The sequence below is a fragment of the Mycetomoellerius zeteki genome, unplaced genomic scaffold, assembly GCF_001594055.1.
Source record: "Mycetomoellerius zeteki isolate Tzet28-1 unplaced genomic scaffold, Tzet1.0 scaffold64, whole genome shotgun sequence".
NCBI lineage: Eukaryota > Metazoa > Arthropoda > Insecta > Hymenoptera > Formicidae > Mycetomoellerius > Mycetomoellerius zeteki.
The window spans coordinates 12,634-30,099 of NW_017257654.1; the positions used below are offsets into that span (position 1 = coordinate 12,634).

Below are 17,466 nucleotides of genomic sequence, written 5' to 3' on the forward strand. Positions count from 1 at the left end.
GCAAATTATTTATCTATCATGATTTTACGTCTATATTGTTAATTGTATTCTGTTCTGTATTATATTATCACTTATTTATTAATTGAAGCAAGTATCGAATGCTATACTGAAAAAAAAAATTGGCTGCTGCAGCAAATTAGATGGTAAAATATGGCATAGCATTTTTAATTAGTTGCAGCAGTCAATTTTTGATTGCGTTAGTCTATCAAAATCCTATATTGACATTGCAAATAGGCTAACGCAATAAAAAATTGGCTGCTGCAGCCAATTAAAAATGTTATGCCATATTTTACCACGTAATTTGTTGCAGCAACCAATCTTTTTTTTCAGTGTAAATATAATAATCTGCAACTTTGAGAAAGACGTCAAAATAATTTTACATTTAATAAATCATTAAAGTGTGCATTGAATTATTATCATTTACAGTTCATGATACAGCGAATTAATAGATACGCGGAAATAATTTAATTTTATCGAAGAAATGATCTTACTATTATTAATGTAACATTATTAAATATTTTCGAATACTTTTGCCTGTGTCAATTTGTAGGCAAATGTTTTTTTTTAGTATTTTATAAAATAAGAAAAATAAATAGAAATAAGACAATAGATATAAATTCTTACCTGGTACCGCATATGCGGCCGTTAAGCATAGCAGAAATACTGAAAAAATAATTTCATTACACATACATGATATAATGTATTACATATTAAAAGTATTTAACATCTGTGAAGAAGAGAAGTTGGAAGGAAATATTAAATTTAAATTAATATATTCATTAAGTAATTGTAAAATTTTAATATACATTTGAAAATGCTATATAAAATCAATTACTTACTCAGATACTTCTTTATTAGAATTCGCAAATTGCAAAAAAACTTCTTTCTCCTTCAAGACATTTTTTAAAATATGAAGTTGAAAAAAACAATGTTTTATAATTTGAGAAAAGTTAAATGATGACGATTAGATTGATGTAAAACTGGACAAAGCATTTGTGTTTTTCAGAATTATATTATACATATTGAACTTGTCGAATTGCAAAAAAAGAAAGAAGAAGAGATAAACTCCGTCAGAGAGAGTACAACTCGCGAAACCGATTCAGGCATTTATCATGGAACAAGTGGGAATAAATTCTGATTGAAATTATTTAATTATTTCCTAGATTTCTATTGTGTTCTCCAGGGAAAACGGAATAATTCCGATCGGTATTCATTCGAACATGTTCCATGATAGATACCCAGAAGTAAGTACGAAAACACTTCTTCGCATTCGGTAGTGACTTACCAGTAAGGGCATTCATCATTGCGTGGCCCCTGATGTAAGACTGGTAGCGTACGCGAGATCCACTCGCTTTTATAAGGCGAAAAGTTCTCCAATTGCCGGTAAAATTCAAAAGTGCAGGCGATAACCCTGCGATGAAAGGGTGTTACACGTTACGGAGAGAAAGAGAAAAAGGATCGTACCGGTATAATCAAGGAGATAACTCTTTTGGGGTCAAGCCCCAGTGCAGCTATTTACACATTAAAAACGCATGTATGTATATTAAAAATAATTCATATATCAGACTGATCGTGATTGGTCTCGGCACTCCTTCATCATTCTCTTCACCAAGAAAAACTTCGTTTCTGTCTGTCTAAATTACATATGCAATTCGCGATTTTATCTTTGTGTACACGCTATACGTAATCGCACCACTGCTCGCCAGTGATTTGTATGCACCGGAAAAGAATAATTGTCAAATACTTCTGCAATCCGAGTGACCGGCATTTTGACGGTGAGATAAAAAATCAGATAAAAGCAATGAGTCTGTAAACAGAATGAGGAGTATTGGAAAGAGCATCAATTTTGTAAGAGGTCGATTTTGCGAAAACGAGATGCAAATAGCCGGGACAAAAGTGCTAGAAGAAATAGCGGTTGCTATAGAAGAAATAGCTCGATAGAAAAATCTTTGGTAAGATCAATATGAGCGGATTATACAGAAAGCGTATTATTAATTTTGATATAATTCACTAAAGGAATGACACTATAATTTTATGTAAAAGAATCTACTGTGTGATCGTTAGCATAGAAATAATAAAAAGGATATAATATTAGATAAAAAATTTAAAAAAGATAGTGCATGGACGTAACTAGGATTTTTTCAGAAATGACTTTTTATTAATTTTATTATCACGTAAACAGCAATTTTTTGCATCATTAAATTGCTTTTTTGATATTTTAAGCATAGAATATCTTCTTGTTCTTGCTTTTGAACAAGAAAAATATTAAGTTTTATAAATCACAACATTTATTTTTTTCCCTGAAAAAAGTATAGATAAAATACAGTTTTATTAAAAACGAAATATATAATTGTGAATGGAGTACTCATTAATATTTTAGTGCATATTCTATTTTACTTAAAAACCTTGCAAAAATTTTCTTCATGAAAATCGGACACTTTGTCAAAGTTAAAGCTCTAACTAGTGGAAGTTTCAAATATACATGATTTACATGAACATAACGATAAGAAAAACAAAATTTTATGTAATGATAAAAAATTTACTCAGAGTAAAAAAGTTACTTTTTTTATGATTAATAATGAAAAAATTTCGGGAAAGTTTGAACCTCCCCCTTCTCAGATATGTCCAAAAGATGTATTTATTGTAGTAGAAACTAATAAGCAATTTGCTTGTTTCTCTATTTATCAATCATTAAAGTTAAATTTTTTTATTACTTAATGCATTTCATGTTGTAGCAAAGCTATTTAGTAGTTCTCTCGCTTGTCTTTTTATAATATGTTTAATTATTTAAGATAATCACGAGTAATTATAGCCGCAAAGATAATTGAACAATTTTTTCATTGATCGCATAAATTAAATAATCATTGACAGTTTGATAAAAAGCAAAAAATGATTGCCTGTTTACCACCGTTTTTACGTAATAATAACACACCAACATGTATATTTATCTGTTGTTTCGCTGTTATACTGATTGTCTTTTTGAACGACCGAATGTCCTTTTATTGATAGATTGACAGATTCTTTGGACTCGACTTTTCCTGTATAAAAATATCGAGAGGTCACAATTTATTGTAACTTTCTGATTTTTTATATCATATACTTTGTAATTATGCATCGAATTAAAGTTAATTGAAAAGCAAACTTTATCTGGTATTAATGAAGAATGTAATATTTATTTGACTCTTTAAAGTTAATTTGTGAAGTATAAGTCCCTTGTCTAATTTCTTATATCTTTCGAAAATTAATACTTCGATATTTTCGCTAAGGAAATTGACTTTAAATTGGCCAAAAAATTTGTCATTAAAGACATCTGATATAGTTATGAGATATTTTGTATTATCATATATAATTTTTATCTATACAATTTTATATTTCTAAATAATTATTTTTAGACAATAATTATATATATATATATATAGAATGATTTTATTTTTATGCTGAAGATGAATGTAATATAGCATTCTCTTCTGATTGAATTCAAATGTATTTTCTTAGGCTAATATTTGTACTCCGTTTTTATTTTAAAGCCGTTTTAAGTAATGTCTTAAGATGCTAACTCTCTCTGATAAACTCTGTTTGATTCATGATATCTAAAATTTATATTTAAAACAATTTTAAATATAAGAATCGACTAAAAATACTGGCCTTTTCGCTGCATCAAATAAAATTTTTAAGTGACATATAATATTATAAAATCTATATGTAATACTATTATATACTTTTATTAATTTTGTATACAATTAAAAAATGTACAAAATTATATTTTTCTTATATTTTATTTTAGAGAAGTGTCATTTTTGAATGTTCAACTGGCATATTTAAATTTCATTTAGTTTCATATTATGGTACCACCTCACAGTAACCAATTTATAGTTTATCACTCACATAATGTATGTAATCGCGTTATTGGTAAATAAAAGTAATTAGACAGTGTGGGCGGTAATCCATCATAGTTATTATTTTACATGATTTATAGTTTTAATCATGAGTGCTTGCGTACTAAAAGTATCGGTTTACATGATTAACAATATCAACCACCAAATGATTAAAAAAAAGTATGATTTCATGTTTCAATTTGTTGCATCACGTAAGATTTGCCAGGGGAAAGTAATTGATTAACACATTCATGCGACATATCGATATTAAAGTTATCAGATTTTCAGTTGTGAGAAAGTCTTACAATAATGAGTTTAATTTCACAGTAGCTTCAAGGTTGTCGACAAATCATTCCATATGCTATCCAACGGCTATCGCTATGCCAAGACATCGAAATGCTTGTTTTCGGCAAAGAATCACCTTTGATAAATTGAACGGATATCGAACGTTAACATTATTATATTATAGGTCACAGTGTAAATTACAATTCACAAAGTGAAGACAAAACAACGCTTACTCGCCGCTCTCCAGGATTAAGAAGAATCGTAAACATAGTTGCATTAATATAAATTATCTCGGTTTTAATAAATTAGTATAAACGAATTTTATAGGAAACATAAATACCTACAAAGTACGTCTAAAATATAATTAACCAAGAACAATCACCTGGAGTGTTTTTTACATTCTAGTGTAGAAAAAATAAAGCTTACATTATAGTAGTTTCCTTTATAACAGTAATTTTATTATATACTGCGAAATTAAATATTCTTATTGTTTAACAAATAATCTTTTAATTTTTCTATTGCCCTACTGCGGTGAGAAATCTTATTCTTCTCTTCTTTCAGCAGTTCCGCGTAGGTTTTATCGTAGTCCAGCGGCTGAAAACAAGGGTCCCAGCCGAAATCCCTGGAACCTCGCGGACTTACAATAGTGCCTTGAGTTCGACCTTGAAATAGATGGACTTCAGAGTCTTCACCAGAACAATAACCGAATGTGCAGACCGCCTCCGCCGATTTGTCCTCAAATCCATAGAGCATTCTATGAAGACCTTCAGGGCCCAATTTCTCGAGGAACCATTTGATGTAAGGTCCCGGTAGACCCTTCAGCGCGTTGAAGCAGAGACATGTATCTTCGATGATCACTGGGCCCTTCACTAGATTTGCTGCGGCCCGACATTTGTCTCGACATATATCGTCTACTTCGCCCTGATATTCAGGCAGATCGATTTTCTTGCTCGTTATCCGTCGAGGAAACTCTTTTCCCAAAATAGCGATGAATTCTTCCAGCTTCTTCGCGTTGCCCGTCACGAACACTATGGGTAGCGACATTCTGCAACAAAAGACACATTAAGTATGGCGTATATTATTTAAAATTTTTTAATTTCTTTAGTAGATGTTACATCATTGGAAAAAATCCTTTCCTACTCTAGGATTAACTTTGCTCCGACTGACAACATAATACTGCAAATCAATATATCATACCAAATTCTGTAAAAAAAAATAGTTCAAACTACAATTTCTTTATCTGTAATATAAAACTCGATGAATTATTACAAAATGGTATAATTAAAAAAATATATATTCTCATGCAGATTTTCCTGTTTAGTATAATTCAAAATGCTTTAAATCATAAAGAATATAAATCAATTAACTGTTTTAATTTAACTATTCTTTGCAGAATATTTGATAAAAGATACAATATTTTATATTGGATTTCTAACTTCTAAATTAAAAATATTTCTGGCGAAAATGTTTCTTAGAATTTTTCATATAATTTTTTAGATTTCTAAAAATTTTTCAAAAGCTTTATATAATTTTATAATTTTTTAGAAAATTCTCAAATTTTTTAATACGAATTGGAACACTTTAGAAATGCTGAGAATCCATTTCAATCAATTTGAATCCATTCTCGTTTACTGGATTTGTAAATATTTTATAAATATTGTCTGTCTGGATTAAGTACGTGAGTTTTAAAATATTCGAAGATTTTTCATTCTACAATTTCCGAAAAAACTTATAGAATAGCTTTAATCAATTTACGTTAGAATAAGATCTCATTTATTTATTTGTTATATAATTTTATTGTAAATTAAATCTTTGTTTATTTTTCTCCTGATCTCGCGCTTTTTACATCTTTCAAGTTGGCAGCTCTTGGAGTGAATTATTCAGTGCAGTTCAGTGCAGAAGTATGCGTTTTGCATTGGTTATGTATGCTTGGCATGCTAGATTTCTATTATCACGAATTGTTTTCAAAATAATGTAAACGTCATGCAAACTACTTTTATTAGGCATACTTCTGATGCTGAAATAAACTTATTACCTTTTTAATTTAAGTATTTTTACGTTAAAATCTGTAGTCGCTTCTAACCAACAAAACCACTGTAGTCGACTCGTCGACTGTCGATGGTCGATGCGTCAAATATCGTTTTTTTTCGATCAAGCTGGCCAACTTCACTCGGATGAATCGTCAAAAGCACATCATCCTTGTTCACTAAACCAAATAGGAAATAGCCATTATTTATAATAGAAAATAATATAAATATAACGTAATATTTCATTTTTAAAATGTAGAATTACCTTCAATTATTTTATATCATACAAAATATAAATATTAGTGTTTTTTTCTCTCGCTGTGTATGGCGCTTCGACGAGCTTGACATCACTTGACATACAACACGCCATTCTTGTTATTTCCGAATAATCCTTGGCTGTTGGAGTAATGGAACAGTGTCTGAGGTTCTGAGTGTCAGTTAGTATAGCGGTATACATTGTTGTGGGTTTATCCAAAAATGCCGAGTCAAGAGGTTGCAACAACGAAAGTTGTAGTCCATCCGCTGGTGCTATTAAGCGTGGTGGACCACTTTAATCGCATGGGAAAAATCGGAAATCAAAAAAGAGTGGTCGGTGTACTCCTGGGCTGCTGGAGAGCCAAGGGAATCTTGGACGTGTCGAACAGCTTTGCAGGTTAGGATGTAAACACGTTATGATCTTTCTTAAATCGTTCGTATTTGAAGTCAAGCTGTTCTGCTTTCATTAATGCGCCTAAATGCACAAGAAATAAATGTCCTTATCTTTGGAGCTAAATGCAATATAAAGAGATAAATCAGATAAATGTGTGTTTCAGTACCCTTTGATGAGGACGACAAGGACAAAAGTGTATGGTTCCTTGACCATGATTATCTTGAAAATATGTACGGAATGTTCAAGAAAGTTAATGGTAAAGATCTATGTATAGTTCGTGCAAATCCTGTTGGTTTTATTTGGAGCAAAAATTCTGATTGTGATATTTTATGTTGATTCTTAGCTCGCGAGAAGGTAGTAGGCTGGTATCACACTGGGCCTAAGCTACATCAAAATGACGTTGCCATCAATGAACTAATAAGAAGATATTGTCCTAATTCGGTTTTAGTGATTATCGATGCCAAACCAAAAGATCTTGGACTTCCTACCGAGGCGTATCAAGCAGTTGAAGAAGTACATGATGTATGTCTATATATTATATTATCTACTGTCTGTTTAAAAAAAATGAACATGTAACAAGAATTTTTTTGTAGGATGGTTCTCCTACCTCTAAAACTTTCGAGCATATTCCAAGCGAAATTGGAGCTGAAGAAGCAGAAGAGGTAGGAGTGGAGCATTTATTGCGAGATATCAAAGATACTACAGTTGGTACCCTCAGTCAAAGAATCACAAATCAATTACTTGGCTTGAAAGGACTTCACGAACAAATTCGAGAAATTAGAGATTATCTGCTTCAGGTATACACTCTTTGATAGAAATCACTTTTTATATTAATATTGTCGAAAGGTTTATTCAATTAAATTTTTTTTTCTAGGTTGGCAATGGAAAATTACCTATAAATCATCAAATTGTTTATCAGCTTCAAGATATCTTTAATTTATTACCAGATATGACTCAAAGTAGCTTCGTCGATTCGTTATATGTAAAGACAAATGATCAGATGCTGGTTGTATATCTAGCAGCATTAGTTAGGTCTATAGTTGCATTGCACAATTTAATTAACAATAAGCTAACCAATCGTGACGCTGAGAAAAAAGAAACAGATGGAAAGAAGGATACTAAGAAGGAAGAAAAGAAAGAAGAGGAGAAGAAAGGTGAGGAAAAAGCAAAAGCTAAAAGTCAGTGATCAGGGAATTTCTGAGCTTGCTCCAGTTGAGACTGTTAAAGTTGAAGACAATTAATAACTTTGTGTGTAATAGTCAAGTCTGTTCACTATTTGTACAGAATGATATCCCACTTACAAAAAATAACAATTTAAATGTATTAGAAACAGCAAATTGGTTCCTGAATTGTTCTGGCATAATTTTGTGAGTTTTTAATATATTAGGCGCAAGAAAAAAAAATAACTCAACACTTCTGTATTTTGAATGTAATAAATGATGTAGTAAATATATCGAAAAATTTAGGATTAAGACATTTTTACAAAATATTGTAATCATTATAATATTTTCAGTGTTTTAATTAACAATCCGTTAATATAAATGATAGTATTCTATACGAAGCACAGTTATTTATTTTCTCGATTTCATCCATTAATTAACAAGTAACAAGCAGTCAATGTGTATTCTTTTAAACTGCCTTAAGCGTATCGCTTAAAATTTAAGTTTCAATTAACATGTGTGATAGATATAGATCATGTATTTTTAGGAAATGCAAGTCATTCTATTAAGAGAAAATATTACATTAATAAAAATAATCTTACAATTATATATATATATATATATATATCGTTTTATTAATTTATCATTGATATTGAAACATTTTCTATTTATACTTTTTATCAAAAGAATATCTATACAAAAAAAGCAGATATGTATACGCATGATCTTAATTCTTGTACATGTTTCGGGCGGAATATAGATGTTTACAAATTTCTTGCATTGTATACATAATATGATTGAATATGTATGATTTATGATTTGGAACATTCACCACAGCATTTATTAACAAATGTTACAGTATATTTTATCTCGTATGATACAACGATTAATTTGTCTGTGAAAAAATGATCTAATCTCCAAATCTTTATATCAGAATACTGAAAACCACAAGCAAAAGAAACCATCGATAGATATCGATCTTCGCAGCACTGCTGTAAGCTATGCCTACATAAGGCCCTACATTTGTGTCATTATAATGCTGGAAGTACCAATTGAAAGGACCGTTGTCTATTACTTTGGCTTCATCGTCGATGACGAACACATCGTTCTGGTTTTCGGTCGTCGTCTTGTCAATCTCGCTTCTCTGAACAGCGCTGGCGATCAACTTCTGTTTCTCTTTGGATTGTTCGGTACTGTAGCTGATGTACGGCGAAGCGACCTTGGTTATTGTAGATCTACCAAGCGGACGTAAATTTACGGATCCTAAAGACGGTACTAGTCCGCCCGGAATCAGAAGCGCGGACAAAGCAGATGCCTCCGTTCCTCGAGAAGTCATAGTTGTTTCTTTGGGCCGTGGATTCGATGTAGAGGACGTTAAGGGTGCTGAGAAGTGCGAAATCGGTTCTGCATCCGTTTCTGTCACAATATCCAAATGGTCTGCAGTAAATAAAACAATATTTTTTTATTAGATATTTTATCTGGACTATGATACGAAAAATTTAACTTTCTTGACAAATTAAATTTTAACAGTTAAACCAACAATGAAATCAGCTTTCAATTAATTAAAAATAGTTTACTTTAATAGAAACTTAATTACATATCTGACAACGAGGGTGAAGAAATCTCATAATAAAATGTGCGCATGTGGAACAGTTTAAAGTTCCAAGCAAGAACAGTTAAACAGTTAAATTTCATTATTAATTTTTTTTTATTTAAATATAAACTTACCAGGTTTCTCATGGGAGTTAACTGTACTGTTTAAAACAGTTGGATCACTTTCATGTTCAGATATTTCTAAATTCCAATCTTTAGATCCGTCTTCTTTTGACGGTGCTACCTCCACCGCTGCAGTTACAGTTTCCTTAGTAATTGTAATTTTTTTCGTTTCCGTTGTTACTGATTTTGGTGTGGTCCAAACTATTTTGTTAGCGACTTCCATCTGCGGCTTCTCTATGAATTTAATGTCTTCCGTATTTACTTCTAAACTTTCGCCGTCATAAATTTCGGTGGACACTGATGTTTCGTGAGCTTCTTGCGATGAGTCTTCCTCTACGATTATTGGCACGCTATTTTTCACTGCGTTTGATGCATTAAGGCTAAAAAAAAGTTTAAAGGGTTAGCTGAATGTAAGTATCGGTATAACAGCATTAGATTTAAAGCAGTTTAAAATACCATTTTTTGAAATCTCTAAATCGTCTTAATTAAATTAAAAAAATACTACATATGAACTTTATTTTTTATTAGGATTATAAAAAAATTTTTTGTCTTAATTAAAAAATCTGGAAAATATGTCTTATCTCAAGCTCTTCCTAGAAAACAAGCTGATGTTATTTATCATCGAATTTTAACGTTAAACATTGAAGACATTTTGATGTTCAAACAGTGACATATAATAATAGCTTAATTGTTTGCTGAGATGTTAAATTTAGAGGGTTGTATCGAAAAAAAAAAAGAATAATTTGAACCACCTGATTCTATTGACGTTGGACAAAATTTTGCGAGACTCAAAACTCGTTGATCGAATGACTGTCGATGTAGTGGGTAGGTCTTCTTTTTCTCGGAAGCTTATCCGCGGTTTCCCGGTTCTGGGGACAATTTTTTCCACCTTGGTCACTGTGCTATTTCCGCTTTTTCGAAGAACAGAACGTTCTTGTACCGATGTATTGCTTACATTCAACGATCTTGAAGTATTTTCATGCTTTGCGTGTTTCTCATATGTCAATCTAGGATCGGCGATCGGCACGAAACCGCTTTGGCTGCGCGGTAGAGGCACGAAACCACCTCTATGAATTTCTGGTTCCGTGGGTGGAAAAGATCTGTAACGTCCTCGGCCGGGTCTATCCGACGACGACGATGATTCCGATGAGGATTCCTTTCTCTCTGCCTTTCTGGCCGAATGTCCCCACAGATTGAAGTTCAAATTCGGTAGACCAATCGGTAGACCGAAAAAGGTGAAGCCGGAACTGCTGGGTGACGGTGGCACAGGATTTTTCTTTATTGATGACGTGGTGTTCTTCTGTACTTGAGGTTTCTGTGATGGATGAATGATCTTCACTGTCTGGGTAGGTGCACTAATAGTAGTAGACACGCTGGGCAGCAACGTACTTGTGTCGCTTTCGTTCATGTCCTGATAATCTATGTATTGGTACAAGTAATCAGAATCTTGGGAAACGGAAGGCTTTTGCGTCGAAAAATCCTTTAGATTCATCCACAATGGTATTGTCTCTGTAATCCCAAATGCTGACAATTTTTAATGTAGTTTAATAAACAATAATATAACATAATTTGTTTGCCAGAATTATATATATATATTTTTTTCTTTTGGATTTATAAATTCCAAGTATATATAATTCAAGTGCCATTTACTTTTGAAAGAATTTTTTTATAAAAAATAAAATATAATTAAAAAATAATATAATATTTAATTCACTAGTAATAAAAAATTTATGTCTTTGGGCTGTTAATTAATTTATTTTATTTAGATCACTCGTAATTATTTACCAGATGAAGAAACTGAAGGAGTCGCAACATTAATCATTTCAGCCTCGCATCCTGGATGAATCGGTTCCACATATCTCTCACGCTGGCAATCCTGTCGCGATAATCTGAGTTCTTTGAAAAGAGAGCCGTCAGCGCATCTAGGACCCTCTGTGGAAGCCTGCTGTAGCCATCCTCGCAGCCAAAGCATACCGCAAGAACAGGACAGTGGATTTCCTTTCTCAGAAATGAGAGAAAATATAAATATAAAAAATTTTACTTTTGCAGCTATCAACAGATGATTTTAATAAAAGAAATTAACGTGAATTATTATTTCATTCTGACGTCAATTGATTTAATTCTTCGGAGTTGTCGCAAAAATCTGTAACAGTTATTGATGCTACGTCTATAAGATCTATTTTAATTCATGTTAAAAGGTATTACTTAATTATAATTGCAATCCGCAGAAACAAATTAATAATAATAATCAATGTTACATCAATGTTATAATTTTCTACTCAATAATGTAACTGTTATATACAACATGTATATATTACGTTAGGTATGTACATTCATATTATTAAGTAAGAAATTATAATGATGTAATGTTACTATTAGTTTGCGTTTCACGGAAGGAACCATAATGATATAACTCATATAAAAAAGAATGAATACTAAGTATATTTAAATAAAAGTAATCCAAATTTGATATACAAAGAAAATTGAATTGTATGATATTTTTATCAAAGAAATTTATAATTGGTTCAATAGATCCATTAGTTCCGAAGAATTAAATATGACTTTTTATATAATTTTCATTAATTTAATCGATACTATCAATTACCGTCGATATCTAAGACAGCGATGTTCGATCGCAGCCTTTTAAAAGTGTTTTCGGAGACCGCAGTCATTCGATTGCTTCGCAGACTCAATACCCGCAATCTGGGCATATCATCGAAAGGTGAACCGTGCACGGCGCAAATCCGATTGTTGTCCATCTGTAAGCAGAAAGGAGAACAACTGTAAGGCGGCTATGTAAAGTGGTTTAGCATCCCTAATTAACGATGCAGGTATACGAATAATTGCTCCGCCAGCAGAACGGTTCGTCTCGCACCACGGTTCACGCAGGAGTTTCACTCTCGACGAGAAAGTATTCTTATTAGCGAAGACTCTCGTTGTTTTATACGTGATATTTTGCAAATTAATTCGGATAAATTGTTCATAAATTGTACTGCAATTGTTTTCAATTTCTGACCACGATGCAAAAAAATACTTAAATGATATGAAAACGCGCATAATATTCTTATCTTTTAAAATCTCATAAAACTCTGAAATTTTCGCTATAATACCTTTAGTTCCACCAGCCACTCCATAGCTGCTAGACTCTCGCTAGAAACTCTGGATAATCGATTGTAACTGAGATCAAGAACCTCTAACGAGTGAAGGCTCTCCAGACCGACGTACTCCAAGTCCGGTAGGTGATTGTGACTTAGATTAAGGAAAAGTAAGTGTGGTACGTTAATGAAGGCATTACTAGCGATTTCCTGGATCAGATTCTCCTGAAGTTCCGCGCTCTGTAGCAGCGGTAATTCGGTGAAAGTGCCACTGGGGATGGACTACAAAATCATGTACATTACATTAGATCTCCATTTATTAGCTTAATATATTTATAAAACTTATTAAATATAGAAATTAAATAATAACGCGTAGTATGAATTTTTAATACATTCTGAAATTTTTGTATTATAACAGCTTTTGAAACTCTCCACTTGTATTTGATAAAATGTACAACAAAGATGCTTTGTCTAAACTGTTTAAAGCATCTTTAATACTAATCTGAAATGACTTATTCTACAATTGTGATTGATCGTGAAACTATATTATTACCTGTAATCGATTTCTGCCGAGTCGGACGGCCTGCAACTCCGGTAACGCTCTGATTGCGTTTCTTTCGATCACCCTGAGATCATTGTTTTCCAGATCGATCAGGGATAGTCGCGGTAATCCATCGAACGCACCTTCCCGCAGCTCACGTATATGATTTCTAACCAGTTTCAACTCCAACAAGGACGATAGGCTGCTTAACGTTTCCGGAGATAGGATGTTCAGCTTGTTGAAGCTCAAATCGAGGACCCGTAGAGCCGTTAACCCGTGCAGCGATCCGGGTAACTCGGTCAAAGTATTGTGCGACGCGTACAGTTCACGAAGGTCTCTGTAATTGACAGTGATGTTATCATTTTGGGGGAGTGGGATATTTAAACAAATCTTTTCTCAGAGTAAAAGTACGAAAAATGTACGAAAGATCGGAACTTCCTTTTAATTTCTTTTATGGCATTATTTATAACATTTTAAACAAAAGCATATTTGAATCATTTATTATGAATTTATCAATTCAAATTTAATCGTAAATTTATATGTATATAACATGGCTTGGATATTAATAGATCTGCTAAATCTAGGAGAAAACTATGATGTCATTAATCATCATTAGAAAATGCCTAATTTGCATTTCAAATTTAGATTTAATTAAAGCATATATCTTTTGCATTAGATTAATTCATATCTTTTGGAATACTTTGTGTTTGTTCGACGTGATCAAGTTAACTTGATGGATGAGATTAAATAAAATCGCGTATAAAATCCAATGTCAGATTACTGTCAAATTAGTCGACGCGCCAGGCCGATGCTATACAACGTTAAGAAAGAGATATTAACGTGTGCACGAAGAACTTTCTAGGTACCAAAAGAGTGATGCAACTACGTAACTACGAGTGAAACTATTTTTCCACTATAATACGAAACTGCGAGGTATACAATATACAAAAGAAGGAAAAAATTGATTCTATTATCATAAACGTGATACATTATAAAGTTTTGGTAGTTAAAAACGTATAGTGAATTTTGATACTTTCTATGCACATGATTTAATTGTTTAATACATATAAAGGATGACAAAAAAGTTTGGTCACAAATGTGTTTGACAATTTCATTAATAATATTTACAAAAAAAATCTTAAATTACACTACTACTCAGGTAGTAAGCTGTCATTTATTGTCATTTTAACATTAAAAATAATATTACTTTGCTATCTGAGTGAATTTAATAAACACACAAAACTTTATTACACAAATTTTTTTGTCATCCTGTACATGAAAACAAGAAGAAAATATCATATAATATATAAATTGCACATTCAGTTATAAGTTCAAGTATATATTTTATTAGATATATATTATTATAAAGATCGTGTTATATGTATTAAAATTGTTGATTTTCTTGTATTACCTGGTATTAGTAAAGGTGGCATGAGGTATTTGTGCGAGATTATTTCTGCTCAAATCAATTCTTTGCAGTCTCGTGTTCTCTTGAAAAATATCTGGTCGCAGAACCTCCACTCGATTACCCCGAAGATTCACGTCCATCAACGACTTTAATGGTCGGAAACTTCGGCCGTGTAACGTGACCAGCCGGTTGCATCTTAAGTCTAGCTGTTCCAATCCCATGAGTCCGTCGAAAACGCCATCGTCTAGAAGTCTTAGGGTGTTGTAGCTTAGATTCAATTTTTTCAAATTCGGTAAGTCAGCCAGAGTATCAGGCGAAATTCTGTCAATCCCATTCGAGCTTAAATCCAACGATCGTAGAGCAGGTAGAGCTAGATTCTGAGAGGACACGGTTGGTAGAGCGACAATACGGTTCTTTTGAATGTGAAGATGTTCGATGTCTTTCGGCAGACCAGGGACTACTTCCAGCATACGATTCAAACCGATGTCCAACTCGTATAAGTTTGTCAGGTGTCGGAAGGTTAAAGGATGAATGACGGATAAGGCATTTCCGGAAACATTGACGTGCTCCAGCACCGGTGTGCCCAGAAAAGACTCGGGTTCGATGAGTCCTATAGCGTTACCGCTAAGATCAAGTCGCCTGAGATTTGGCAGATTAGTAAACAGGCGTGGTTCTATGTGACGAAAGTAGTTCTCTGATAAATCTAGACCCTGAAATTACCGGTGTTACATAGACGTCGATAAATTGGCATTATAATACGGCATATTCAGGCTAATTTGATTGCTTATAACTTTTATAAAAATGAACACATTATAATTTCTTTTTAAAAACGTCAGACATTAAAGAATTTAACGATATCAAGCAAATGTATAATGTATCTTTATTTTAAAAACAGTTATATATAAGCATTGGAAAAAAAGCCGGATATGCCATATTAAAACAACATTTAAGGATTAAAAGAGAATCGAAGCTAAATTAGAAATTAATCAATTACTGAAGATTAATAAATAATTGTATAAAATTCATGACTAATATTTAAAGAATTAACAGACACTTTACTTTTAACGCTGGCAAATTCCAGAAGGGAGTTTCCAGTAGATTCGATAGGGAATTGTTCTTCAGCCTGAGTTCCCTCAGCGCTGGCATCGCCGTGAACGTTTCTCTTTGTAAAAATGCCAGCCTGTTATGATTAAGATGAAGCCTTTCCAAAGTGGGATGGCCTCTTAGAGCACCGAAGGGTATTTCCTCCAACTGATTGTGACTGGCGTCTAGGAACTTCAGCCTTGGCAGAGCCTCAAGCACCGATCGTATCTCCGCTACGTGACTAAGGTCATTATTGATCAGCCATATTTCCTCCAACGCGTTTCCTATTCGTTGCGGAAAGAATTCCGGATGAATGCGATAAATCAGATTATGATTCAGGTCCATGGACTTGAGGGCTGGTACTCCTTGGAAAGCACCGGCGAATATCTCGGTGATGTGATTGCGTGACAGATAGAGACGTGATAAAACGGTAAGATCGACAAAAGAGCCTTCGCCCAAGCGATTGATGCGATTTCGATCCAGACGTATCACTGACAGCGACGGGAGATCCATACACGCACGACCGACCATACCAGCGTCAATTATGGCGTTTCCAACCAACGAGATCTCCTTGAGTTCTGGTAGATTGATCATGGCTCGTGGATGAATCCAATGGATTCCAGAATCAGTGATGTTAATCAGTTCTAACCGAGGCAGACTTCGAAGAAGCCCAGCCTCTAGTCTAGTTAGTCTGGGGCTACCCAGCACGTGTAACTGTTCCAAGTTGGGAATGTCTCGGAAGTTCCTTGGGACGAGTTCTAGCAAGGCTGGAGAGTTGATCTGAAGATACCTTAGTTTCGGCAGACCAGAGAATCTCGGCAGTCGCTTCATCACGCGACTCTGCAATGTCATCGCCTCGACACCCTGCAAGTTTTCCAGACTGTCTACAGGTAGAGATCGCAGATCGGACTCAACGATAAATAGTTCCAGCAAGGAGTCGTGTAGACAGCCGGAGGATACCCTTTCGAGACGATTATTCCGCAGCATCAAGCGCAGAACTCGTAAAGTTGCGAACACCTTGCCAGGTAGACTGGGCAGGTTGTTATTTTCTAGAATCAGCTCGTCTACCGGTCGGTCCATATAGTGACTCACTGCCTGCAGACCTTCCAGTACCTTTGGTAACTCGCTGTGGCTACACCTGTGCGAATTTATAGCGTTCAACATTGTTTATGTAATTCTCGGGATTACATATCTGACCGTCTAAACTTGCCATATCTGAACCTCCATATCGCGTATGGAGCATCTGCATGGCAGTATCCTCTCTTGAAGCGGACATCCGTAATCTGGATCTAACTGGGCACCGGCACCGATGAAACGGAGTGCCAGGAGCCAGCCGATTATCAAGAGCCCATCGCCCTGCGACGACCTGACCATCGCGCATTGGGACCGTAGTTTACGATCGCGAGTACCAGTTCCGCATTTTCTGAAATACACGTGCATTTGCACGCGAACGAACGAATATGAATTTTAAAGGATAAAAAATCTAACATTAGAAAGATGTGAATGTAGCTCTTTAATTAGAATATGCATTTTACACGTTGAATAGAATAAAATAAATTAGAATAAAATCTTTTTAAATCGTGTTAATTTAGACTGAAGGCTTTTTTAATCTCTTTCAGGTCTGTCA

At 33.6% G+C, this 17,466-nt stretch overlaps 3 protein-coding genes across 3 annotated transcripts; 1 reads left to right on the forward strand and 2 right to left on the reverse strand.

The window, feature by feature from the left end:
* Nucleotides 1-4,634: 4,634 nt before the first annotated feature.
* On the reverse strand, nucleotides 4,635-6,479 carry LOC108728826 (inosine triphosphate pyrophosphatase). Its single transcript, XM_018457618.1, has 3 exons — nucleotides 6,453-6,479; nucleotides 6,196-6,366; nucleotides 4,635-5,205 (listed from the first exon to the last, which is right to left on the reverse strand). The coding sequence occupies exon 3, from the start codon at nucleotides 5,202-5,204 to the stop codon at nucleotides 4,635-4,637; it is 570 nt and encodes a 189-aa protein (XP_018313120.1). The 5' UTR covers nucleotide 5,205; nucleotides 6,196-6,366; nucleotides 6,453-6,479.
* Nucleotides 6,480-6,607: 128 nt separating this feature from the next.
* Nucleotides 6,608-8,133, forward strand: Rpn8 (regulatory particle non-ATPase 8). The gene is made up of 5 exons (XM_018457617.1): nucleotides 6,608-6,839; nucleotides 7,000-7,092; nucleotides 7,180-7,358; nucleotides 7,430-7,633; nucleotides 7,711-8,133. Exons 1-5 carry the CDS (start codon nucleotides 6,665-6,667, stop codon nucleotides 8,020-8,022), a joined length of 963 nt encoding a protein of 320 aa, XP_018313119.1. The 5' UTR covers nucleotides 6,608-6,664; the 3' UTR covers nucleotides 8,023-8,133.
* Nucleotides 8,134-8,748: 615 nt separating this feature from the next.
* atk (artichoke) lies at nucleotides 8,749-17,216 on the reverse strand. The gene is given in 9 exon segments (XM_018457616.1): nucleotides 8,749-9,433; nucleotides 9,725-10,092; nucleotides 10,465-11,236; nucleotides 11,498-11,710; nucleotides 12,318-12,471; nucleotides 12,823-13,089; nucleotides 13,361-13,685; nucleotides 14,760-15,466; nucleotides 15,816-17,216. Coding segments are annotated over 9 exon segments (4,716 nt in total). The 5' UTR covers nucleotides 17,214-17,216; the 3' UTR covers nucleotides 8,749-8,921.
* Nucleotides 17,217-17,466: the final 250 nt, after the last annotated feature.